Genomic DNA, 27,139 nt, shown 5'->3' on the forward strand with positions numbered 1-27,139 from the left:
TAAAATTACATGCAATGAGCCAGAATGAGACTAGCAACTATTCTTTATCTGTTGTTCCTGGACAGATGTTAAACATTTCTACATACAAATTGAATTTATCAATAAAAAGAGTATACAATGAAATTACAATTATTTGCCAATCTATGAAACACTTATTGACAAAAAAGTACTTACACTACAAAATATTAAAATTTATTTAGAATACATAGTTGCATCAAATTATTAGTTTCAATTTGGAAGATAACTTTAGATCACAGCTTTTTTTCCCATAGGTTAGTTTTGGTTATTTTCAAATATTTTTTTGTTGATTTGCTTGTGTTGCAAATAATATTGTATTTGGGCCTTGCGTTTGGCCATCCATTTTTTCCACTCAACCTAAATAAAATAAAATTGTGAAAGTTCAATAGCATAAAGAAGTATCTTATGTGCATGGCTTGTTATTGTTGGAGTGTCTGGAAAAAAAAGAAGCTTAAATGTATTTCTTGCTAATTTAGTAAAGTTATTGTGCTTTACAACACTAAAATAATACATTTCCAAGCATTTATCTTAAAATTGTTAAATATACCAAAGAAAAATCCTTATGTTTTTAGTCAATTTAAGGCTTTTAGAATAAAAAGAGTGATGATTATTTGCACTTTCAATCTGCAGTTTTGTATTTTGATGTTATTACAATGAAAAGTGCACTTGTAATTTTTTTTCTTTTTTTAAATACTTTTACTTTATCAGTTGTTTCTCAGCTTCGCATATTTAAATATTCACTTTGTTTCTTTGTACTTTGTGTTCGCTTTTTTAGTGCACAAAATGGGTCTTACAGCGCCCCCTATCGGTCCGAATGTGTAAATTTGCATGGCATTTTGTTTGGCGCCGATGGAGGGAGTCACTCCTGAGATCTTTGGTCAGTCAGACGACAGAACTTCCGGTCGGCATTTTGTTCTACGAGAGGAGAACCTCTTGATGATCGCAACAATCGTCATATTTCTCATTTATTGTCGAAATTGGCTGGAACTATTCTTCATGTCGGCGGAGAGCGACTGAGACTCCGAAGAACGAATGTTTCCCCATGAAGATACGTTGAAACATTCACCCGTGAGTGACGGAGGAAGAACGAATCAGTCCGACCCGGATTATTGTTGATAGCTACCAAGCTAGCTCGAAAGCTAGCTTGCGAGCCAATCGAGTTCCTTCTGGAGGAGCTGCCAGAAAGAAGAAAGGGGGAGCTAGAGATACGCACACGGACAGCTAAAACATTCCCCTCCCTTTGGACGTAACATCAGAAGGTAAATATTTCACCTTGCTGCTTTTCGAAACTAACTTTTAAGATTACAATTATTATAAATAAGACGATAAAATGGTTTATTGCACGGCCTCTTGCGGAGTTTTTAATGGTTGACCGGGAGGTAACGGAAGCTAGCTAACTAGCCAGCAAAGCTAGCTAGGTGTGTTTTTGCTGTGCTGAGGCGCTCGGCCTCAACTGGATGTCATTTGTCGAGCCCGAGGATTGGGCCGTTGCTACGGAATTGCGATCCGTGAAGCTGCTAGTACAAGTACTCTTCAGCCGTGCACTTTTTTCTTCCGAGTGCATGTGAAAAGGTCGCACGAACATTAAACTTAGTGCAATTCTTCCTAGTGGTATTTGAGCCCGGGTTTCCGAATTTAAGCACGGAGCGGCGATAGACGCTAACTAATAACTGTTCCTGCTAGTTAGCACAACTAGCCAGCTCCTAATACAAGACTATTATTGTTAGCGACTGATAGGCTTCTGTATGAGAATGATTGTAGCTTGACTGTAGCTTCGGCGACACTTCCCAACATTCATCCGCTCAACTTCACAGCGGCTGATTGGTGATGCTTGCACTGCAGGCAGTGAACCAAAGCCCCACAATTCAGCTAACACGAACCTTAAAATTAATAAGTTTGTTTTTATTTTAGAATCAAAAATATTTTAAGTTATTTGAATTTGGTTGTTTCCAGACCTTTTGGTTTAGCTAGTCTTTGTTTTTGTTGGGATTTTGTTTGAAAACGGTTGAGCACAACTCTACTTTTGTATTTAGTTGCGTGCACTTTGCCCCTTTTTGGTTTGGTGGGCATGCATACCTAAGAGAAGGGATATAAATCCTAGCTTTGATTCTTTAGCTGTTAAGCGTGCAATTTGCGTATGGTGTTTTTTTTTCCTGCTTCTGGAGGATGCAGCCCCCCACTACTGCCGCCACCATCACAGTGCATCTGTTCCTTTGTGCTGCCTCCTGCCTGTCAGTCTCACAGCTGTCAGCCAAGAGCCAAGCCCCTGCGTGCACTGCAAAACCGCACACTTTCAGTGTGTTAACCGTATCCATTGCTAATATACTGTTTACATTATCCATCTGTTGATCCTCCGTAGCTGCTACACTGTGCAGAATAAGTTTCCGCGCCGACTCAGTCAGTCAGCATGAGAGTCTCGTTCTCGCAAGTCTTGTTGTATTGCAACTTTGTCATTACACCCGCTGCAAGATCAGTAAAATGCAGAAGTTGCTAAAAAGCTGTTGCATATTCATAATTCAGTACTCATTGTATTTCCCAGATCGAATGCTAAGTGTGTGTGTTTATTGCAAATAGGTCAAACTGTGTGACACACCACACTGTTATTTGGCGCTTTCCCTCCTTTTTTTGTTAGTTTCCAAAATGGAAAAAATAGGGAAATTTTGTGTCGTAGCCTCTTTCAGTATCATGTTCTCTTTTAGCAAGCTTTTACTTTTGTATTTTTCTTTTCATCTAGAATAGTTTCCAGTTCACAGAATTCCTAAAATATGTTTTAGGATCTAAATGTTTTAGTTGTCCTCATTGCCATTTCTATTGTACTGTTATGATAAAACCGTCTGTTTGTGTTAATTACACATAGCGTACACTTTGATTAAGAGTGAGGATGGAGAATAGAGGAATGTTAACATGTTGTGAAATTTAAAACTAACCTAACATTGCTTAACCTATGAATGCCTTACAGTAATATGCCACTTTTAAATTTTGTGATTTAAAGTTTTTTTTGTGTTTGCAGTAAAACAGATTTCTTTTTAATGTGCACACAATTCAATATATTATTATTGATCTTTTCATTTTTGGCTGATTAGTGTATTAACCTTCTTATTGTATGGAATATGGTGTTTTATTTTTTTTTTACTACGTTTGAACGTAATGCCAGGTTGATTCTATGCATTATGCAAAATAATTGGAATTTAAATAGACCATTTCTTTTAATAAATCATAAACTTTAAAAAAAACCTTAGTCATGTTTCTGTAATCTTTAATCAACAGTGAATGCACCCCACACATTCAGGATTATGTTAATATCGTTTCTATTAACTCAATTTATGTCTTTTAGAAAATAAAAAATTAACCACCTGTAACTCAACTAAACCTTGACTTAAAGTGCAAAGAATACAAATATCCATAGCTCTATAAAACACAAGGTTTACACTGTTTCTCCACTCTCTTAAATAAAAGTTTTCTTTTTTTTATGTTACCTAAGTCTTAAATTGGTTATACATGTAGAGGCCTTGACAGACACTATTTGCCCTTTTTGGGTGCATTCTCCTTTTATAAAAGTTTTTTTGTAATATTTGTATGCATGTTTGAAAACTTGTGATATAATCCAGTCAGGAGTATTTACATTTTTTACCTAGCATGCATCATTTACTTGAAGTGAAGCAAAAAATGCATAACCCAAATATATTTATGCCTTTTGATGGTTTATATTCACTTATATTTTTATAGCAGATCTTTTTCAGTACACAGCTTTATACAGTTAAACGTTTTTCCTGCCCTTCTGTCGTCCTGTTGTCATTTTTGCTCATTCTGTGTATTCTTTTGAAGGTGCCAGGAGATGTGAGGACGGGAGTTGTTCTTCAACCCCCTGATCTACCTGTGTATGAACGCACTCCCCCACCCTCACCTTCAGCATGAATGGGGATATGCCTCATGTTCCCATCACCACTCTCGCTGGTATCGCTAGCCTCACAGACTGTGAGTATCTGGCAATTAAATGCCAACCACACTGACGTCTGTTTTTACTCATCCTCTCTGTTTTGATATGCAAAGCAAAATTTTCTCATTGCTCGCTCTGGATTTCATGTTGTCTAAGCCACATTCTGCTATGGATTTTTTTCCCTTAATGTTCTATTTTATGATTTTTTTCTTGGTCAACTTTTTTTTTCATTTAAATGCTTAAATCTGACCTTTGCAAACCCTCTCTTCATTTCAGTGTTGAACCAGCTGCCCCTCCCCTCTCCTCTACCTGCCACCACCACTAAGAGCCTCTTATTCAATGGGAGAATCGCAGAGGAAGTTACTTGTCTCTTGGGCTGTCGAGATGAAAATCTTGCCTCCCAACTAGCTCATGGCCTCAACCAGGTCTCCACAGAGCACATGTGAGTGTATGAAACAATACAGCTGTTGTGTAAATAAATTGTCTTCATAGCTGTGTATTGATGAACACAATTAAGGGCCTCAGGCACACCTGGGGGGGCTGTATGCGGTAAAACTTTGAGTTTAGCTTGAAAGTGCGAAATCAGTAAAATCAGGAAACTGCACTATAGATGCAACTGCTGATATGTGAGAATGCACCTACATCACTGTTATTTTGAATGTCCAAATTAAAGAAAAACATTTTAAATGAAATTTAATTGTGAATGGCATAAGTCAACAAATTGCTTAAAATGCAATCACTGAACAGGAAGCAGTTTTGTGTTTATTGGCACTAGACATTTTTATTGCCTACATTTAGAATAATAATTTAAAGCAGTCTAATTTGGGGAAAAATCAGATTTTTTTTTTTTTTTTTGGTTAAGAGAATCTAATTAAACTTGTTTCTATTGTGTACCTGAAATTTAGATTCTGTTAAGGAGTTTTTCCTCTTCGTGTTTTGTCGTCTTGAGAATCGTTTCTCTGGTTTGGTTCTTGGAAGGCCAACAATTACCATACAGCTGGTTGGGCTTTCTTGAACGTGGAGAAGTGCAGGTTGTTTACCACATTCAGCCTCATTACAGTCAACCAATTCTTAAAGTCAGAGCCACCTGGCAGAGGAGGAGCAACTTACAACTTACATCTCAACTTGATTTTAGTTATTACTAGGTTTTAAAACTATAGGGCTTTTTAAACGTTATTTATCCCTGAAATGGTTTTATTTTATAGTTTGGAGTTTTTTTTTTTTTTTGAGCATCCTTTTTGTGTGATTTCAGAGAGCTAAAGGACAACCTTGGTAGCGATGAGCCAGAGGGAGATGCACCAGTGTTGTTGCAGACCATACTTGCCAGGCACCCTGGCATCTTCAGGGAGAAAAGTATGGAGATGAATACATTTCTGTCATTGGTTTATCGGTTATAATTGGTAAATTAAAAAAAAGCAAATTGTTCAAAACTTAGCATGTTTGTTTATTTATTTATTTTTATTAGATGTTATGCAGCAGCCAATGGTACCTCCATTCAAGGTCACCCAAAATTCCATGCATAGCCCTGCCCAACCCGCAAACTTCCAGCCAGCTGCAATTTCTCCCAATCCATCAAGGTGAGTCACAATTACCTGCTATTATCTGGGGCTATGGGTACTGTGCATCACTTTTGGCAATCTATGGTTGTTGTGTGCTGCATAAATAAAATTGACATTCATATTGCTGCTCATATGAAAGTATTATTGTGTATTTACATCTTTCCTAACCTCAGTGACTTTTTTTTAAAGGTTAATCTTCAACCATAGAAAAAAATGAGTAATCAGAATAATGAAGAATTGAATTGCAGTGAAGATTTTTTTTTGATTTGTTGTCTTTTTATGATGTTTTTCAGTCGTTTTGTGGCGCCGCCATCAGGTTCAAGTAGTCGGTACATGGGCCAGCAAAGCAGTCCAGTACCGAGCCCCTACACTCCTCAGAGTCCTGCTCCTGGTTACATCCAGCAGTATCCCCATCAGCAACCTCCCAGTTACAACCAACATCAGCAGATACAACAAGGTAAGACTTCATGGGAGAACGTTGGCATGGTAGTGTGTGTGCATTAGGAGGAGTGGTAGAGTTGTTTTCATTTATTTTACTTTCTCTCATTAAAACTGTATGTAATAATGTATAAACCATCCCATTATCATATTTTAAAACTATGCAAAAGACAAGCAAATGCATTACTGTATCATTTGAATGCTTTGAGAGAAGTCCATTTATATGTTGATTTTTTTTTTTTTTTAATAATATTTTGAACTTTAAGTTTTGGGATCAATCAGTTGGTTAGAACAAAAAAAAAACATTGATTCCAGTGCAAGTTAATAGTTAATATAGAAATCACTTTCTCAAAATAGTTTTCATGCAAAAAAAATCTTTTATGAATTATGTTTTGATTGAATTTTCCAAGTTATACATACTTTTTGAAGCAATTCCAAATTATTTTGGAGATATTAAAAGAGCTAAAATCATTCATTTAAACTAGTAATATTACAAGAAAGAACTGTAGGCATGTCATTTCTCAAAGCCACATTTGTTTTAAAACATTTTATGTGTAGTGATTTTTATTGTATTTATTATTTTTTTAATCTTAAATATAATTTATTAAATAATTGTATTTTTGATTATCTTTTCAGTGTCTGTAGCAAGTCCATTGGTGCCTGGTGGAATGCGAAATATCCACGAGGGCAAAGTGTCGGGACAGATGGCTAGTGCTCCCAATCACCATCCAGACAGACACGAAGATTACCTGAACATTGTACAACGCCTGGGCAGTGAGGTATAAACAATGAGGCCCTTTCTACCAAAACTAAACTTTTTGTTCTTGAGTTGCATTTATTTTTGCCTTTTATTTTTTCTTACAACAGGTGTCAATCACTCTTGAGGGGTATCCAATTCAGCTTTTTTATCAATATACAATTTTGGACCTTAAATAAATCTGAAACTGTGAAAAGACAATGCATTGAACTTTGTTAAACCTCTTAAGTCACAAATATAAATTATTTTGATAATATTATCCTTCCCTGGTGATTTAAGAGATTACACGTTTTCTGAATAATCTCAGGATTAGAAATAAAGAATCCGCTTGTTATATACACAATTAATATTGCGCTTAGCAGATTTTTTTTTACAATCATTTACATAGTTGGCATCTTTTTTGGTTTGTTTGCAATGGACATTAAAGCTTGGGTGAAAGAAATTCCGGGATAAATTTGAAGAAAGTATTTAATTTTAAATGTATTTTTTCTGTCCAGGAGGGTGACTCAACCTTAAGGAATCCATCTTTCCCCCTGAGGTCTCCACAGTCAGGCTGCTCTCCAGCCTCCAGCGATGGGACACCCAAATGTAAGCAGTCATCAAAAAGCCACTGCAGGAAATAAAATTGTAAAAATGACTCTTCTTGGTTGGAAATAATCTTAGTGTTTCATCTACAAAAAATATACATTTTGCGTTTATTTCACACAGATTTTATTTGTTGGAGGAGTAATTTATCATTCTCTCAATTATTAATATTTCTACTCATTTAATTTAGCAAAAAGAAAAAAATCACAGTTTTTACTTTTTCCACTCTTGTTTGTCAGCAGGTATAACGTGCTGTTAACTGCGGAACAAACTTCGGCAAATAATTCAGCCAACAAGTATTAATAGTCATGAAGGTTTAGACATTTTTACTTTGTTTTCTAGGCATAGAAAATTAGCAGAAGTCTTTAAAAACAGTGCTGCAAATTGTTTTAAAAAGTTAACATAATGACTCTAAGAAAAAATCCTGGAGTTTATAAAAGAGTTGAGATGAAGCTTTTTATTGACCCTATGAAGAGTCATTCTAATGTTCTTTTTCTTTGCATTTTGGAAGTATTACTGGTTTTCTTTTGCTGTCACTTTCTAAACTTGGTGGATTATCTCATAGCGGGATCTCGACCACCACTGATACTCCAGTCGCCGCTTCCATATGCGCCCTCGCCGAGGGAAGGAGGACCCGACCATAAGCAGCTGCTGCAACAACGAAAGAAAGTCCCTGCAGTGAAAGAGGAGAAAGACATGTACGACATTGTTAGCTCGCCAAACAAGGACTCTACGAAACTCACGCTTAAGCTGTCTCGGGTCAAGTCAAACGGGTCCGATCCTCCAGGTAATTCTATTGTAGTTTCACAATTTATTTAATATAAAAAAATTGTTTGTTTTAGATAAAATGTTAAGCTAGTTTGCCTTTTTAATTAGGAGATGGTGTGTCAGGAATGGATCAGAATTCCGACAATATGGAAGCGGATCTTGGATTTCAGCACGTTCCTGTTCTCCAGCAAAATCTTGCCGCTCGGTTGCATCCGCAGCAGCTTTCCCAGCAGGCAGGTGGAGCCAGTGGACTTCAGCCTCCCAGCTCCCCTTACGACGCTGCAGAGCTTGATGCCCTTGCAGAAATTGAAAGGATAGAACGCGAGGCAGCTAGTGAGAAGTGTTCTAAGGAGGTACAAGATAAAGGTATAGTGGAAGTCTCAACACAACCTTCATATAATTAAAAAATAACCGTAATCTAAAACTATCCTCACCTTTTTTTTATAGACAAGCCACTGAAAAAGAGAAAGCAGGACTCTTTTCCCCTTGAGCCAGGTGCAGGGGGACCAGGTGCCCCCACAGGTGCCCCAGGCAGTGGATCAACTGGAGGGGGCAATGCTGGCAAACTGACGCCACAAGAGGCCACTGCCGCTGGAAATGGGGCCAGCCGCCCTCCCCTCATGGTGAGCATCGACCTCCAGCAGGCCGGCCGAGCTGATGGCCAGCTCGACCCTTGTCTGGCCGCCCCTATTCCCGCCCTTGAAGCCCAACGTTGGCCGGAAGAACCAACTAGTGGGCCGGCTGCGGTGGAAGGTTCTGACACAGCTTTGCGGTTGAAGCCAGACGGACGACCAGAAGTCATCAAGAACAGGGTGGAAAAGCACGACAGCAGGAGAGAAGGCCGAGAGTCTTCAAAACACCGGCATGACGAGAAGCCCTCAGACAGACGCGGAGAGATGTCAAAGTCGTCCCATCGGGGAGAATATGGACGAGACAAGGACCGCGAGTCTGACAGGGACAGGAGGCATCGAAGTGAGACCGGGAGTCGAGATAGGAGGTCCCCCGACTCCCGCTCCCGAAGCGATCGAGATAGGTCGGGCTTCCACGCCTCTTCCACGGGGGAGCCCGGCAGGAGCGGCAATAGGCACGATGGTTCCAAACCGGCCTCATCAGCTGCTAAAATCCCCGATTCTTTCCCCGCTCACCTCCTGGGAGGGCATAGTGGAGCACTGAAGAACTTCCAGATCCCTAAGGTGATCTGGACTGGCCAAACCAATAATCTACCCACCTACCAATCATTCAGCTGTCACTGCTTGCTCTTTCACAAAACCAAATCAATCCACTGCTCATTCATGATTTTTTTTCTCATTTTATACCTTTTCAAATTCTGGTTTTGCCTTTGTAAATTCTATTGATACATTAACCCACACCTAACCATTTGTCAGAAGTAGAATATTTTATTTATTATTATATTAATGTTGGGTAGTTGGTGTTGAGCAAATGTCTTAAAGCAATTTTCCACTGTTAGGAAATGACTGAAACTGACAAAAATTAACCAAAAATTATATTTATTTCATTATATACTTAAGTAGCCAATATCTATGATTCATATTATTTATTGATTTATTACAACTTTGCAAGGCATTAGACGTTTGCCACTGTTTTGCAAAAGTTTAATAAAGAAATAGAGAGGTTTAAAAGAAAATATATTGTAAGAAAAAAATTAACATTTTTCCAAATTAATATGCGATTTTACTGAAAATACTGTGGAAAATACCTTTATGTCTTTGCTGTCTGGTCAGTGGGAACTAACTTCAAAGTCACTGATTTCATGAAAATCATTGCTTACATTTTATCTTACTTGATTTTCGTATAATAAGAAAGCATTTTATCTATTTATTTATTTGGTCATGACTTTCTTCCTCTATCTTTTTTTTTTCTTTCAGATTAATCGTGAAAAGGATGTGAGTGGGTCCACTGAAAGTCAGATGTGGGTCCAGCCTAAGGTTAAGTTGGAGAGGCTGGGTTTGGTGAGGGACTTTGAGAAGCGGCCCAAGCCTGTGGTGGTTTTAAAAAAGCTTTCAGTTGACCAAATTCAGAGGATTATTCGGCACAGCAAATCTGGAAAGAACAGGTTCTCGTCCAAATCCAGCAAAAGTAAGAACATTTGCATATTTGAAACTGTTTATATCAGTTTTCTCAAAGGGTTTCACTGCTGTAGCTTTTTTCCTTTTTTTTGTTTGTTTGTTACGGTACTTACATACATACTTAAATGCTTAAATACTTTTGCTTATATTTACCTACCGGTAAATGTGAAACCAGATTAAAAATACAGCCGGAGTTTTTCTTCACTCTTCCAGAATGACTGGTTCTTAAAGAGTTCCTAAACTCTTTGGTTTCACTTCTCTTTTTGTTAAATTTGCAAGACGTATGTTTCATTTGAAATGTATGTTTTTTTTCCCATAAGAAGCAACATTGAATGATTTTGATCAAAGCTTTTTTTTTTTTTTGCTGAAAATTGCAATATGTTTTGAAAGCTATTAAAACATTTTTAAAAGTGTTTATTGTGAAAAATGTCCAAAAATCAGACTGGAAGGGTCTTTAAAAGTCTTTAAAGCATTGAATTTATGAAATTGGGAAATGATACCTTAAACTGTCTTGAATTTTGATATCTGAGCCTTAAAAATGGTGCTGCTTGAAACTGCCCCATTTCAGATTCCATGTCAAAAATGTAACTTTCTCTACCAAGATTATTTTGATCAAATAATGTAAATAATAAACATTGGGAAAAAAAACAGTTGTTATGCACTGAAATGCAGAATGCCCACACTGTTTTGTAACAAAAAAAAAAGTCAAGCATCACAGCACAGACCACAAACAAGAAGTTACAGTTTTGGTCAAAAACTGGGAATACAATAATAAAAAAAATTTTTTGGCCTTAAAAAGTTCTGTAAGTCTTCAAGAAACTTGTAGGAACCCTAGAAAGTGTGTGGTTACCACCATGACTGTCTTACAAGTAAGCTTTTTAGTCTGTTTTTGATTAGGAGCAGACTTTTCCCATATTTGTGAGCTGTTTGTAGGACAGTGTTTTACTATTAATTCTCATTTCTGACTTTTATTTACTTTAACTTGAGGACATTTTAAATTTCTCAGGTGGAATGGACCCAGCAGTTCTGAAAGAACTGCCGCCAGAGTTGTTGGCAGAAATTGAATCGACCATGCCCCTGTGCGAGAGGGTAAAGATGAACAAGAGGAAACGAAGCACTGTAAATGAGAAGCCCAAATACGCCGAGGTCAGCTCAGATGATGACCCGGATGCCAATGGAGAATGTGAGTAAAGTCGCTATTTTGTGGTAAAGCCTTGCAATTAGCGATGCACGGTAATGAGTTTTTATGACCAATAACTGATATTTTCCTACTTCTTGTATCTGATAATCGACTGACCTTTTTTTTATAGCTGAAAAACATAATTTGTAAATAAAAAATTAACTCTGATTTAAGCTAATAAACTCGCAGTACTATTGTTACCTGCAAAGAAGCTGAACAAAAGTTTGTACTTTTTGATGCTTTGCTATATATCTGTGAACAGTGAAAGCATGTTATAATTCTCAGAACAAATGTTAATTACGACTTCAACTTAAATAAAAGTTCAATAACAATGCAAAATAAATGGTTTAATCTTCAAGTAAAGTGCAAAGATAACATTTATTAACACTGGAGATGTTGCCGGCCACACCTAAGTAACACACACTCTTTGACATACTTGAACTGCTAAACTGAACCTGCTGATTCAGACGTGAAGAAAAGCAACATCCCTAAAGTAAAGTGCTGCATAACAGTACAAAGCTGCTTTTTTCCGCTCCAGAATCACCTGATTTACGTTATGTTTATGCAGTCATAAACATTCCACTACTGTAAACTATTGCATATCAGTGCATGGTCGTTTTTCTCCGCTTCAGAAACCACTGGAATTTTTGTTTGTTGCATAATTACTTGAAGAGTCAAAAGAATGTCAACACTGATGCTAAAACGCTGGTGTCAAAAGATAAACTGAAGTTCAATTGATGGCTGCAAACGTTAGCACTGGTGGCAACTTTACATTCTTTCCGCAGTGATGGATTTTCAGGTGACCTGTAATATTTATGATGTTAAAGCCTGACTTTTTTTCCTTTTTAACTCGCTTTTGAGACTTAAACATATTTTTAAAAACCAAGTGAATCATTTCTTGTCAACACGCCAAAGTTTGTTCGTGACATCACTAACATGCGACAGAAGGTTTCAGGTTGGAAGAAAGAGTTGTGAGGGGGAATTCTCAGCACACTTGTGCAATTTTGTTTTTACTTATTAGAATTATTGGGATGGAGTCATAGTTGTTCGATATATCCCTATTTGCAATGGATGTTAGAATAATTGCTCAGAAATGTTTCTGTCAATTTATTTAATTATTCTTTTTCTGAACAGCTGCGAGGAAACGTCACCGTCGGGACAAAGACCGGGCCTGGGAGTTTGAAGAGAGGGAACGACGGGGCTCTGGGGAACACAGGAAGAGCGGGCACAAAGACGGCCGGCGAGGCTCGGGGAGCCGCTATCGAGACTCATCAGAAGAAGATTCTCCACCACCCAGCATGAGTGAAAGTGTGTATTCAAGCATTTTCAAAGTTTATCTTATCCTTGAAGACCTTCTCAAATTGCACGTCTCTTTAGAATTTTTACAGTCAATGTAACAGGCACATTTGGGAAAAATGTTCACAGTGCATTAGTGCAAATGTATCAATATTTTACACTCTATACTTAATTAATGTGATGTATTTAAACATTTAGAAGTGGCGTAAAAAATGAAAAATGAGTTTTCTTCCTTGTAGTTGCCAGAAAGATGAAAATGAAGGAAAAGCAGAAGAAAAGGAAAGCGTACGAACCCAAGCTTACCCAAGAGGAGCTAATGGACTCATCCACGTTCAAGAGATTCCTGGCAAGCATCGACAACATACTGGACAGTTTGGAGGATGTGGATTTCACCACCATGGGTAAATCACAGTGATTACTGGATGGAACACAACCTACTTTCCAGGTCCAGTAAAACTTGATTTGATTATTATTTTTTGTCCGTTTGTGTTTTTAGCAGCAGATGATGACGAGATACCTCAGGAATTGCTGCTGGGTAAACACCAGGTTAATGAGCTGGGAAGCGAATCTGCCAAAATCAAGGCCATGGGCATCACCGGCAGGGTATGTTCTGTATTTATGCCAAAGTGTTGTTGTAGCTCATTTCTGGAATCGTCTTTTAAATCCGTTCTGTTTTGCAGATACCATCAGACAAGTTAGTGAAGCTTCTAAACATCCTAGAAAAGAACATCCAGGATGGATCTAAGCTTTCTACTTTGATGAATCACGTGAGTTCTCTCCTATTTTTTTTTACTTTCATAAAGCACGTTATAGTTAACAGTAAAAATATTAACATGTTTTTACTTTCTTACATCAGGACCAAGACACTGAAGACGAGGAAAGACTTTGGAGGGATCTGATAATGGAGAGAGTCACCAAGTCTGCAGACGCCTGTCTGACAGCTCTTAATGTTATGACCTCAGCGCACATGCCAAAGGCTGTTTACATCGAGGATGTCATTGAGCGAGTGCTACAATACACCAAGTTCCACCTTCAGAACACGCTGTATCCTCAGTATGATCCCGTCTACAGGGTGGACCCACATGGAGGTGACTTTTGTTTTCTCCCTTTAAACCCATAAGCTTTTGTTTCAAAACCTTTCGTTTGAGTTACTGTAGATAAAGGGAAATGAGAAAAATAAAGACTGTGCTGGTTTACATGAGTTAGCCAAGTGTGTGCTATGGTCACAAATACAAATGTTAATTGTTCTTTTCACCAGGTGGCATGCTGAGCTCTAAGGCAAAGCGTGCAAAATGCTCGACACACAAGCAACGTGTCATCGTCATGTTGTACAACAAAGTTTGTGACATCGTCAGCAACATTTCTGAGCTCTTAGAGATCCAGCTATTGACAGACACCACCATTCTCCAGGTGAAACTTCACACTTTTACTGGCTTGCACTTAAGGAGAAAAATATCCCTGATACTTACTCATCACATGTTTTGCAGGTTTCTTCAATGGGAATTACTCCTTTTTTTGTGGAGAATGTCAGTGAGCTGCAGTTGTGTGCCATTAAACTAGTAACAGCGGTAAGTCTTTGTGGACAGAAAATATTATCAAATGTTTTTGGTCTAGACTCTTTTTTTTCTTTTCTTTTCAGAGTTTAGTCCTTTTTACAATTGTTATGATTTTCTGTCTCTCCAGGTGTTCTCTCGATATGAGAAACACCGGCAGCTGATCTTGGAGGAGATATTTACCTCTTTAGCCAGACTGCCCACCAGCAAACGCTCTCTCAGGAATTTCAGGTTACTTGATTACTATCTATTTTATGAGTTAGGAGTGAGATGAACTTCATGGCATAAATAGGGAAAGCACATCGGAACAACTTCTCACTACAGCTTCTCACTCATGCTGACCTCTTGAATCTTAGGTTGAACAGCTCAGACCAGGATGGAGAGCCGATGTACATCCAAATGGTCACTGCTCTGGTTCTGCAGCTGATCCAGTGTGTGGTCCATCTCCCCAGCGACAAAGATGTCTTCGAAGAGTTCGACAACAAGGTAAATGGACAAAGTTTCACACAGAAAACTTTTTTTCCCCCTATTATTGCAGTTAGCGTGATTAAAGACTCACTTCAATCAGCTTTTGCTCAATTTAAACTCATTCCAAGTGGTCTTTTAATTATGATTATGCTGTTTTTAGCCAACATAAAAAATAATATAGTTTATGCAGAGCAGCAGTAGTTCATGAGAAATTCGCCTCTGAAATGTGGGCGGGACCGTTGGCATGGAGCATCCCCGCCCCCTTTCTTCTCCTCATTAATGAGGGCTCTCTGTTTATGTGCATCACACCTCAAACCTAACAAAAATGGCGAGCAATATTGGAGCTATCCAGCTGTGCAATTTTGAAACAGATGAGGAAATCAAAGATGTATATGGATCCATTTGTTTACAAGTGGATGCATCAGAATGGTGCAGAGCAAGGAGCTTGTAGCCCACCCAGTGTGTATTCTACATAACAAATACACCATTTTTTAAACTACACTTTTTACTTAGAAATGTAATTTTGAGCTTAATTTTCTTGATATATGTCCTTCATCATCTAAAAACTAAAAACTTAAAAAATCAAATTTTCATCGAAGTGGGTCTGTAAACCAATCCTTTTAAGAATCATTATTTCAAATCTATTTTACTGTTTTCTTTTCCTAGGTGGACCAGGATGTCTTGATCACCAACTCCTACGAGACTGCAATGAGAACGGCACGGAACTTCCTCTCAGTCTTCCTCAAAAAGTACGTGTATTCATTTTTTTTCAACTTCATGTTGGTTTCACTTTTTTTTTTTCAACAAAATGCTGTGTTTTTTTGTAATCAAATTACAATTTACAATAATATTCTAAAATATTTAAATATTCCTATTTTTGAAAAGTGCAGCGTATCAAAACCTATAGAAAGGATTCAGTTTTAATTGAAACGTTCACAATTCTAATTGATTTCTGATTCAACACAACTTGAATTAATAGCGACAAGTCGAATTTACCCGTTAAAACCAATTTTGTTAGGGTTTGGAACAGTTTTAATGTTTAAATAAACATTTTTTCTTCTCAACTTTGTTTTAATTCATACAATATACATATATTTTTATTATTATGTTTTTTTGTTGTTATTTTTTTTCTTGACAGATGTTTAGCTTGTTTTCTAGACATTTGTTTTAAGCTCCACTTTCCCCTATTTCAGGTGTGGTAGCAAACAGGGAGAAGAGGATTACCGTCCGCTGTTTGAAAACTTTGTCCAGGACCTCCTTTCAACTGTAAACAAACCAGAGTGGCCTGCTGCTGAGCTGCTGCTCAGTCTGCTCGGCCGACTGCTGGTTAGTGATCAAACTCTTCAGCTTTGAGAGTCTATTTATGTTTGAATGTTTATAAAAGCCGAGTCTACATTTCATTTTCTCAGATTAATGTCATATTTAAGTGGAATTTAACAGATTGTTGATGTTTTCATTGTGACCACATGCATGTAAACATTAAAACATTTTTTCCCTTTTTAAAAAATATCTGACGCTCAGAGTATAGAATCCGGTACCTTCATTCCCGCCTTCTGCTCTGAGAATTCTTCTCCTTCTCTTTGTTGTTTCTAGGTTCACCAGTTTAGTAATAAACAAACAGAAATGGCGCTCAGAGTGGCGTCTTTAGATTACTTGGGGACTGTGGCTTCTCGTCTAAGGAAGGATGCAGTCACCAGCAAGATGGACCAGAGATCGATTGACCGTATCCTACAACAGGTACACCATGATTTCATGTAGAAAATAAATGACTTTTTAAATTAAATAAAAAAAACCTGACATTTTGAAAGAGCGCTGTATTCTTCTCAAAATCGCTTCAACATCAGTAAACTCAACCAGAATGAATCCATACATAAGGCCCTCCGGAATATAAAGTTCAATTTTGTTTTTTTTTTAACTGATCTTGTGCTTTTATACTTTATAATATCAGTGTTGTTAGAATATATTAATATTATTATTATCGTTATATAGTCTCCAGGTTCTGATGAAACCCAGCAGCTTCAGAAGGCTTTACTGGACTATCTGGAAGAGAACGCGGAGACCGATCCTTCGTTGGTGGTGAGTCCCTTGACCTAATCCGACCTCATCATTTTCCCTTCTGTCAAACTATTCAAAACAAATTGCGTTCTAATGCACTTAAAAAAAAAGCTTCAAAATATGTGCTGACATAAAATTGATGACTCTTCTGAATTAATACATTGATTAAAATCATACTGTTCAAAACACTTTGACTCTATATCATTTTTTGTTCTTGAAGCTGAAGAATTCCTTCATTGTGTTGGCTTTCTTGTTTTCCCCATCTAAATCTAAAACATTTTTTTGTTGTTGTTGTCTTTTAGTTTGCTAGAAAGTTTTATGTTGCCCAGTGGTTTCGGGATGCCACAACAGAGGCAGAAAAGTCCATGCGAAACCAGAATCCAAAGGACGAAGACTCCTCTGATGGACCGCAACATGCAAAGGAGATGGAAACGACGGGGGAAATCATGCAGCGTGCAGAAAGGCGCAAAAAATTCCTGCGCGGCATCATCAAAACTACACCGACTCATTTTGCCACACTGAAGTAAGAAATAATGATTGCATGATGAGTCGATTTTGACTATATTGAACTTTGTGGTGTTTTATAGTTACATGTTGTAAACTTTCTTCTGTCTTTCTCAGAATGAACTCTGACACTGTGGACTATGATGACTCCTGCCTCATCGTACGTTATTTGGCCTCCATGAGGCCGTTTGCCCAGAGTTTTGATATTTATTTAACACAGGTGAGAATCTTAAAATCTATTTGACTGAACTGCAGCAGTTGAAAGGAATTGATTTCTGAAGACAAATCCCTGTTTATGTTTGTTTATGATTGTTTAATAGATCTTGCGAGTTCTTGGAGAAAGTGCCATTGCTGTTAGGACTAAAGCCATGAAATGTCTGTCTGAGGTTGTGGCTGTGGACCCCAGCATTCTGGCAAGGGTATGTTTGAATGTGTTTGTTTTTTTTAAGAAAAACATTATGATTGATTAAAATTTCACCACCTCCAAAGTTTCCCTGTCATATTTAGCAAAGGAAAAACATTCTTGTGTGCTGGTTGTATTTGTTACTCATTGTTTAGTAATTCAGTGGTACAGTTGATGCTGTTTTCTTCTGCAGTCTGAAATGCAGCGCGGAGTTCATGGTCGTTTGATGGACAACTCCACCAGTGTGAGAGAAGCTGCTGTGGAGTTGCTGGGCAAATTTGTGCTCAGCAGACCTCAGCTCACAGAGCAGTACTATGACATGCTCATTGAGAGGATACTGGTAGGTGTCCTGCTTCCTCCTTTTTCAGTGATTTTTATAAGAAGAATTTCTAAATCTCTATGTAATTTTAGAGGTTATTGTCTAAGCTGTCTCGCGATCTGTTTATAGTTTTTTTTTTCTTTTTTGGATTACATAATTTGTTGCTTGTATTTATTTATTTTTTTATTTTTGTTTAGAATCTGTTTCTGAAGGAAATTTTATTTTGAAAATCTGCTGGATTCTCCCACCGCATCGTGTGACTCTTTTTTTTAAGCACATCAAGTCATTCTGTCATACGTCGAAAATGCATAGGCTACTTCCGTAAAGCGGCTGCGCCGACCCCTAGATTACCCCCCCAAGCTAGCAAAGTTAACAAAAAAACAAATAATTTGGAGATTTTCTTTTAGCAAAAAGAGCCAGTGAGGAAACTGAAAAGCCTTTGACTTCAAAGAAAAAGTAAATCTGCATTTGACTGAATAAAAACGGATGTCTTAGTCAGAATATGGATTTATTGCCAAAGTTGTTCCCACACCATAATAATAATGCAAATTATTCATCAACAGGCTGTTACAAAGATGCTGCCTATTATGTCACTCAAACTGTGGATTCGCGTTTATGATTATATTTACAAAATACCAGTTTTAGTGAATGATTTTTTTTCTTTTTATATCTGTCGCGTCTTAAAAGTTAAAGACTGCCGCATCACATTTTAAAAGTTCCTTTGCAAAATCTAGAGCACACATAAGGTTTAAGGCAGCATCAGATAATTTACAGAGGATGAATATACATTTTACTGGTTAAGAGAAACTAGAAAAAAAATAAAATCAGATGCCCCCTGAATATATCGTCTGACATTAAACAGATCTAAAGTTGGGGACCACTACTCTTCATGATTCAAATGATCTATTAGCTGATTTAAAGTCAACAAATGTTGTAACATTCTTATTGAAGCCATTTTTAGCACAACATACTTAAAAAAGAAACACTCAATTTTAGAAACTCGTATCTAGAAAGTGGAGATGTTACAATGTGGCGCCTGTTGCTATGGTAATCTGAGGAAGTTTACATTCAAAGTGTTCGGCCCTCTGCTGTCACCTGTTGGTCAAAAAGTGCAAGTGCATCTTTGTGGATCTTGTTAATAAGAGCAATGCTTTTGAGGCTTTACTTCACAGTGGACTATTACTAAAGCCATCACTGTTTAATATTGTGATGTGCAGGATACTGGTATCAGTGTCAGAAAGCGAGTGATCAAGATCCTCAGAGACATCTGCCTGGAGCAGCCAACCTTCAGCAAGATTACCGAGATGTGTGTCAAGATGATTCGCAGAGTCAACGATGAAGAAGGCATCAAGGTAGGAATCAGATACTCAGTGACTTATTGTTGTATAGATAATATCTGATCTTAAGTTCCATCATTACATAAACCAACATCACGCTACGCTTTACCTCTTTACAGAAATTGGTCAATGAGACATTCCAGAAGTTGTGGTTCACTCCAACTCCAGCACACGACAAAGAGACCATGACCAGAAAGATTCTCAACATCACTGATGTTGTAAGTTGAGATTATTTGTCTGATGTGTTTGTGTATTCTGCTATTTATGTGATGGTTTTAATATTTACCATTTAGCATTGATACATATGAACAAACTTTATGATACTCTATAAACAGTCAGTGTCCCCCTCTGCCTTTTGCTTAACTGTATGTGCAATATTTCCCTCTGTTGTTATTGATCAATGACTGAGTTATGACTGTCACTGTCAGTTGTCAATTGTTTTTTTGTTTGTTTTTTTCTTTTTTTTGTAGCTTTGTCATTCTTGCAGTGAAATGTGTGTTTAGGTCCTAGTTGTCATATGAACCAAAAGTCAAGTAAATTTGTTCCTCTGACAGTTTTATTGTCAAACAGCCTCATGTTTTTACTTTCCTAAGTTCTGATTGGACAATAAAAATTCACATGTTTATTTATTTCTTCTTAACCTGAATGATTCTGTTTGATATTTGGGATTTGAAGACTTTCAACAAAATTTACGACTCATGGTTTTATTAATATTCAAGCATACGTGATGTAAAAATTATAAAGTAGATGTTTTGATTTTGACTGTTATCCTTCTTAATCTGATGACTATTTCAGGTAGCTGCATGCCGAGACACTGGGTATGACTGGTTTGAGCAGCTTCTTCAAAATGTAAGTCCTATTGTTATTTCTGCATTATAGCACTTTTTGTAAAGTTAAAAAAAAAATAAATAACAATCTTTTCCTCTTCAGCTGCTCAAATCTGAAGAAGACGCTTCATATAAGCCAGCTAAAAAGGCTTGTGTTCAACTCGTCGACAATCTGGTCGAACACATCCTTAAATATGAAGAGTCTCTCGCAGGTATGCAGCTTTTTAACTTCACTGTGTCATTATTAGCAACATTTTTGTAAATATCAGAAAGAAGTAAAGCGTGTCTATTTTTATTTTCTTTGCAGAAAACAAAGGAGTAAACTCAACACGGCTTGTGGCGTGCATCACCACTCTATACCTCTTCAGCAAGATCAGAGCTCAGCTCATGGTCAAGCATGCCATGACCATGCAGCCATACCTAACAACCAAGTGTAATGTAAGTTCACTTCCCTTTTTACTGATTTGTTTCTTTGAAACACATCAGTTGAAATGTTTTAGGAAGGAGTGAGGAAATATTGGGATTTTCTTCCCAATAACTGATTTTACCAGACTTGTTGTTTGGCAAAGTTTAGAGCTGTTGAGCTTTAATTATTATCATCTTCCAGGATTTGATGCTGTTAATCAAATATATGTTTGAACACATCTAGTTTTGTTTGCTTACACATCAATAGTATTTGAGCGCTTTATCCAGGGACATTTGGAAAGTCATCCTAAAAAAATGCCAATATTGTTCTCATCAATTGTTTGTATGAGAGGGTATTCTTGAATTATCTTACAGATAACTCATTTATCAGTTGCTTTTCAACTGTTTTTTCATTATGTTTGGAGTGGGTGACCAAAAAAAAAGATTGTTTTTGCCCTTAGCTTGTTTACTAATGCAAAATAAAGTAGTTTGACTTCAAAACTTCAACATATTGAGTTAATAAATCTATTTAAGAAGTTGTTAGACGTTATTTTGCACTTTATTTGTTATTAGATAGAACTATATGAATTTATATGCTTAAATCTAACTGAACATTACAACTTTTATTCATTTAATCTCCAAAATAATGTAAATAAATGAACTTCAGATTTGTTTATCAAAAAAATGTGTGTTAAGATGGAGAAATGTTTCATTTTAGGTAGTTTTTTCATATGTTATCTAATTATTCTGTTAGTTTTGTGCTTTTTTTCATGTTTGTGCCATTGCTTCCCTGCAGACTGCCAATGACTTCATGGTTATCTGCAATGTGGCAAAGATCTTGGAACTCGTCGTTCCTCTGATGGAACATCCCAGCGAAACCTTCCTTGCTACGATTGAAGAAGACCTCATGAAGCTCATCATCAAATACGGCATGACGGTGTGTGGCGGCGCCGGCTTTCAAGTCCTCTTAAGTGTCTTAATTTCATTTTAAGGGGTTTTAGAGACAGTTTTGTTGTTTTGTGTTTCTTTAGGTTGTCCAGCACTGTGTGAGCTGTCTTGGAGCTGTTGTAAACAAAGTCACTCACAACTACAAGTTTGTCATGGCTTGCTTCAACAAGTTCTATAGTGAGATTTAATTCATATATTTATGTACAACACAAAAATCTTTGTTGTGTTTATTTGATTTCTTACAACAACTTTTCAATCATTTTTGTTTTACCAGCTGCACTTAACAAGCTCAAGCTTCAACATCAGGAGGACCCTAACAGCACAACCCTGGTAGCAAACAAGCCTTTTCTGCTGCGATCGCTCTTCACCGTGGGCGCCCTGGCCCGACACTTTGATTTTGACCTCGAAGAGTTCAAGGGCAACAACAAGGTTGGTAGACAGTCGCAATGTTCAAAGAAACATGAATGCTTAAAAGTTTTAAACACAAGAAAGCGTTTGATGACTTGGAATTGTCGTGCCACAGTCCAAATAAATAACCAACGGTGTCTCACAATGACCAGAGACCTTTCTGTATGTTTGTTACAGGTTGTTATCAAAGAGAAAGTTCTTGAACTGCTTCTTTACTTCACCAAACATGAAGATGAGGAGGTCAAGACCAAAGCAATCATTGGCTTAGGTAGGATTATATTTTTGTTTTTTTATTAGCTCCGCCCTCCACAGATCTTAGTATTTTTATTGTTTTTCATGCACTTTTGAATTACCAGAGGCAATTCAATTTTTTATTTTATTTTCTTAAATTTGCTCCAAACCTGAGGCAGATCTATAAAGATTTACCATGTTGTGCATACAGAAAATTCTACTTATTTCTAAAGGTATTTGACATAAATTGTGTTAAATTAACTGACTAGTGGAGCCACCTATTGGTCAGTGAAATTTGAAGTTAAAGCTGATTGCTTTTTAGAATTGCCAAATTGATGAAACATTGTTCCTTGTTGCAGCACGTTTATTTTTAAATACTCATTCCTGGTTCTTTCTCTCAGGCTTCCTCGTGATCATGCATCCAAGCCAGATGTTTGTCCCCGAGGTGAAATCTTTGTACAATGGCATTTTGGCGGATGGGTCCTCTTCAATCAACCTCAAAATCCAGGTCCTCAAAAACCTGCAGACATATCTTCAGGAGGAAGACACTCGGATGCAGGAAGCAGATCGGGAATGTAAGATGTGGAGCACTTCTTTTTTTTTCGGCACAATTCTGGGCTTGTAAAACCAGCTTCCAATAAAGGATCTACGTTTGATTAAAGAATAGAAGAACTGACTCCCTTTTAATCTACGTATTTGCAGGGAAGAAACTCTCCAAGCAGGAGGATCTCAAGGAGATGGGAGACATTTCTTCAGGGATGAGCAGCTCCATCATGCAGCTTTATCTGAAGCAAGTGTTAGAGGCCTTTTTCCACACCCAGTCGAGTGTACGGCACTTTGCACTCAACGTCATAGCTCTCACGCTAAACCAGGGTCTCATCCATCCTGTACAGGTAGAGTTCACATTTGTTTAGATATGTTTCACCAATATATGAAATGGCTAAGAATATATAAGTAAAAACCTTTTTCTTCACAGTGTGTACCCTACCTCATAGCCATGGGAACAGACCCAGAACCCACCATGAGGAACAAAGCTGACCAACAACTGGTGGAGATCGACAAAAAATACACAGGATTCATCCATGTGAGCTTCTTTCAACTATTATATTTTCCTTGTTACAGCCAGTTTTGCTACTTATAAAATTAACTTCAATAACACAATTTATTAGTGTTATTTTGTGTCCTCGCAGAAATAGAGCTAGCTACAGAAAAGCAATAGAATGTTCTTTTTGCCCAATATTTAAGAGTTTGGTTTCTTAATCTTACAGATGAAGGCAGTTGCTGGGATGAAGATGTCCTACAGCTTGCAGCAAGCCATCAATTCCTCTCGAAAAACTATTATCCGAGGCTTCAGGCACGACGAGACCCACACAGCTCTGTGCTCCCACCTGTACACCATGATCCGTGGGAACCGGCAGCATCGGAGGGCCTTTCTCATCTCGTTGCTGAACCTCTTTGATGACAGTGCTGTGAGTCTGCCTGCCCTTTCTCAGCGTTTTCTGGCATGCCACCTGCTAGATCTAAATTAAGTTTAGTCTAAATATTTTAGCAGTCACTTGTATTCTTTTTTTTTTCCCCCTAAACATTTGTACACATCAGTTCCTTTACTTGCTAATTTACCAAGACTCTTACATTTGTCAACAATATATATATTTTTTTACTATTTTTATGAAGGTTTTTACATGGACTTTTTTCCTCTCTCCTTGCAGAAGACGGAGGTGAACATGCTCCTGTTCATAGCAGACAACCTGGCGTGTTTTCCATACCAGAGTCAAGAGGAGCCTCTCTTCATCATGCACCACATAGACATCACTCTGTCTGTTTCTGGCAGCAACTTGTTGCAAACTTTCAGAGAGGTAGGAATCATCTCCATAGACAATTCACATTTTGTTCGGCTTATAATCTTTCATCTGAAGTCATTTTTAGAAAAATAATTTTGCTATTTTATAAACAAAATACCAATGTGAGTTCTCAAAGTTTTGGTTTTTTGTAGCTTGAGCAATTATACTGTTATATTTAAGTTTAACATCTTATTTAAAACATTTTTTTATCATTAATATTCCCAAAAGTAAAAATACAAACATAAATTGTGTCCATTTTATCTTTATTTTTGTGCAGCTTCTTCTGAAGGAGCCGAGGCGCAAAGAGAAAAAGCCAAAAGAGTGGGTGAACACGTCTGATGGGGAGGATAAAGAGGAAGACATGAACTGCAATTCTCCCAGAAGTGAAAAGGAGCAAAACAGCAACAGCGAGATCGAAGACGACGAGGACGAAGATGTGGTTAGGCGTCCGAAGAAGACGAGAAAACCCATTGCGAACAGCTCGGAATCTGAATCGGATTTTGAGGATTTGGCCGTGGAGGATGCGGACAAAGTGATGAGGCTCCTCCCGGACAATCCCACCGGACTCTTGGATTTTGCCAATGCTGTTCAGGGCATTCTGCTTCTGCTGGTGCTTAAGCAACATCTAAAGAATCTATACGGTTTTTCTGACAGGTATGAATGATCTATTTCAAACATTGTATTATGTTGTGATAATATTAGAATTTGAAATAAAAAATGTAAATATTAGTTAAATTGTTTTATTCATGTTTTTGGTGTTTATGTATATATTTCTTTTGTGTGTTTTTTCCATGATTTTGAGCGTAATAATTGAGTAAAAGACAGAAAACAAAAAAATATATGGCCAAAAAACTGAAAATATTTAGAAAAGTAAATTGTTTCCAGTAAAAATGTCTTGGTGTTTCTTTTTTTTTTTTCTTTTTACAGTTAATTTTTTATTTTGACTTCTTATTCTAGGCTTCATCTAAAGATTTGTGTCCATATCTTGTCTGTTCATGAACAAATGTGGCTTTTTTTTAACTTTCCAGCATAAAAGAAAATTGTGTTTTTTCTCCCAACAGTAAAATTCAGAAGTATTCTCCAACTGAGTCGGCCAAGGTGTATGATAAGGCTGTGAACAGAAAAAACAACGTTCACTTCCACCCGAGGCAGACCATCGACTTCATCTCCAACAACATGGCTCACGCATCACTGACGGAGGATGTTAAAAGGCGGATAGTTAAGCAGTACCTTGATGTAAGCAAAACAAATTCATCTGATAAAAGTATTGTGCACATCTTATATGATTTTTGATTTGGATTCTGGCTTTTTTGCCATCAATTTCAACATCCACGTTGTGCTGGCTTACTCCAATAACACCAGGTTTAGTTTTCTTTTCTGTGTGAACCTTTCACTCAACCATTGTATTTATACTGGCAGTTCAAAGTGTTGATGGAGCATCTGGACCCCGATGAGGAGGATGAAGAGGGGGAGGCATCTGCAAGCGCCAACATCAGAAACAAAGCCATAAACGCGCTACTGGGAGGCAGCGGCCCCATGTCCGGTCCCAGCCCACGCAATCAGGCGGGACCAGAAACGGACGACGACGACAGCGATAGTGAAGAAAGAACCCCCGGGGTGAGATGCAAAGATTCACTGTCAATGCTAAAACAACAAGCAAAATATTAAGATTAACTAATGCTGTCTTTTTCTTTTATCGATAGTCGTCGCGAAAATCGAGGCGAGCGGGGGATTCTTCAGATCCTGGTCGTATGAGTGAGATCGTTGATGTTATGGATGTCATCGCCCTTTGGTGCCCCAAATACAAGGACCGACCGCAGATAGCTCGAGTTGTCCAGAAGAGTCCCAGTGGATATACCATCCATTGGATGGCGGGCTCCTACTCGGGGCCTTGGGCGGAGGCCAAGAAACGGGACGGCCGCAAAGTGGTGCCTTGGGTGGACACTATTAAAGAGTCGGACATCATTTACAAGAAGATTGCCTTGACCAGCAACCACAAACTGAGCAACAAAGTAGTACAGACTTTACGCTCACTATATGCAGCACGGGAAGGAGGGACTAGCTAATGGCTCCTACTACTTTTTTTGTTTTGTTTTGTTTTTGTTTTTTGGAGAGGGGATTGTTTCCCTCCTCCATTTATACTTCCATCTGTTCCCCTCTTCCCCTGCTTCTCCTTCCAAACCTCCAACCAACAGCCAAACTTCACTGGATTCCTACCAGACCTCTCCTTCATTTTTTGTAAGAGAACACAAGAGGGCAAGAATATTTGACACTACATTCTTTTACATGGGTTATTCTTGCAAAAATGAAACAAAACATAAGACTCGTACCAGAGGGACTGCTCATGTTTGCGTACATGTTCAGAAGGATAGAATCCTGAAGGCGTTAAAGGAATAACTCTCGCAGGTTATTCCTTAAAAGGCTATCAGTAACGAAACGTGGAGGGAAATGTTTTGTCAACATTGTTGTGGGAGCTCCTTCGCTGTTGTGCAGCAGATTCTAGTCGCTCATTTCTACTCCCACTGTATCATAGTTTAACACAACAAAAAACTAAAATGTTTATATCTCTGAATAAAAAAGCTGTAAAAAAAAAAGAATAAAACCTTAAGTGAATGTTGGAAATTAGTCTTTTTGATGTTCTTATTAAAGTGTTTTTTGGAGTTTAATTATATTACTAGCATCCTGATGGATTTTCCTTTTAGCTTTTAGATATTTGAAAAAAAAGGACAAAATCGTTAAAAAAAATTAATAAAATAAATAAAAATAAGAATTTTTATTTTTGTTCACCTTTATTTGTCCATGCTGTACAATGGCAGAGTCCTCTGAATATAATTTATTCTATTCCGAAACTACGCATGCAGTATATGTGGCCTATTGCAGGAGGATATTTTGTAAATGTAGATTTTGTTGTATTAGGTCACTCAAGTTAAAAGAGGAAAGGGGATTCGTGCCCTTTTTGGTGGAACAAATACTGCAATAAATTTTCTACTTCTCTTTGTCACTTGTCTGCTCACAGTGTCAATAATAACCTTTTTCAGAAAAATGTGCTGGGTCAGTAAACCATGATGTAGAAATAACATTCAGTTGTTGTCCATAAATGACAAGTTTCAATATAGCTTTTATGATTTTATTTTTTTATTGCTCAATAATTTTTACTACAAAATGGTATTTTATATATAACTTTACATTGCTGCTTTTTCCTAACAAAGGTGGAG

The 27,139-nt window shown here is 37.5% G+C and overlaps 1 protein-coding gene across 3 annotated transcripts; it reads left to right on the top strand.

The window, feature by feature from the left end:
* The first annotated feature begins 447 nt into the window (after window positions 1–447).
* Window positions 448–26,925, top strand: nipbla (NIPBL cohesin loading factor a). 3 transcript variants are annotated; one of them, XM_024275060.2, is made up of 48 exons: window positions 448–1,277; window positions 3,844–3,993; window positions 4,232–4,397; window positions 5,208–5,308; window positions 5,421–5,532; window positions 5,808–5,971; window positions 6,589–6,731; window positions 7,207–7,297; window positions 7,860–8,081; window positions 8,171–8,428; window positions 8,510–9,255; window positions 9,949–10,159; window positions 11,156–11,332; window positions 12,464–12,637; window positions 12,865–13,026; window positions 13,125–13,228; window positions 13,306–13,392; window positions 13,482–13,713; window positions 13,884–14,035; window positions 14,113–14,193; window positions 14,309–14,409; window positions 14,535–14,664; window positions 15,313–15,395; window positions 15,840–15,972; window positions 16,240–16,383; window positions 16,636–16,722; window positions 17,004–17,224; window positions 17,323–17,425; window positions 17,526–17,624; window positions 17,802–17,948; window positions 19,145–19,279; window positions 19,384–19,482; window positions 20,060–20,113; window positions 20,195–20,303; window positions 20,399–20,529; window positions 21,293–21,433; window positions 21,528–21,621; window positions 21,719–21,873; window positions 22,030–22,120; window positions 22,485–22,658; window positions 22,786–22,976; window positions 23,060–23,167; window positions 23,352–23,552; window positions 23,793–23,939; window positions 24,202–24,578; window positions 24,986–25,160; window positions 25,344–25,541; window positions 25,628–26,925. In XM_024275060.2, exons 2-48 carry the CDS (start codon window positions 3,930–3,932, stop codon window positions 25,988–25,990), a joined length of 7,638 nt encoding a protein of 2,545 aa, XP_024130828.1. In that variant the 5' UTR covers window positions 448–1,277; window positions 3,844–3,929; the 3' UTR covers window positions 25,991–26,925. The 3 variants fall into 3 exon arrangements, with proteins under 3 accessions (XP_024130828.1, XP_024130827.1, XP_024130829.1); XM_024275059.2 differs by having other exon boundaries at window positions 449–1,277; window positions 13,122–13,228; XM_024275061.2 differs by having other exon boundaries at window positions 451–1,277; window positions 8,510–8,685; window positions 13,122–13,228.
* The last annotated feature ends 214 nt before the right edge of the window (window positions 26,926–27,139 follow it).

This window comes from Oryzias melastigma, linkage group LG9 (assembly GCF_002922805.2).
Source record: "Oryzias melastigma strain HK-1 linkage group LG9, ASM292280v2, whole genome shotgun sequence".
Lineage (NCBI taxonomy): Eukaryota > Metazoa > Chordata > Actinopteri > Beloniformes > Adrianichthyidae > Oryzias > Oryzias melastigma.

Bases quoted from the DNA above. Each gene is read 5' to 3' on its own strand.
- nipbla (XM_024275059.2), top strand. From the start codon at position 3,930: ATGAATGGGGATATGCCTCATGTTCCCATCACCACTCTCGCTGGTATC. The intron at 5,309-5,420 runs GTATGGAGATGA...TATTTTTATTAG, and splicing joins TGGCATCTTCAGGGAGAAAA to ATGTTATGCAGCAGCCAATG. The intron at 19,280-19,383 runs GTAGGAATCAGA...ACCTCTTTACAG, and splicing joins ACGATGAAGAAGGCATCAAG to AAATTGGTCAATGAGACATT.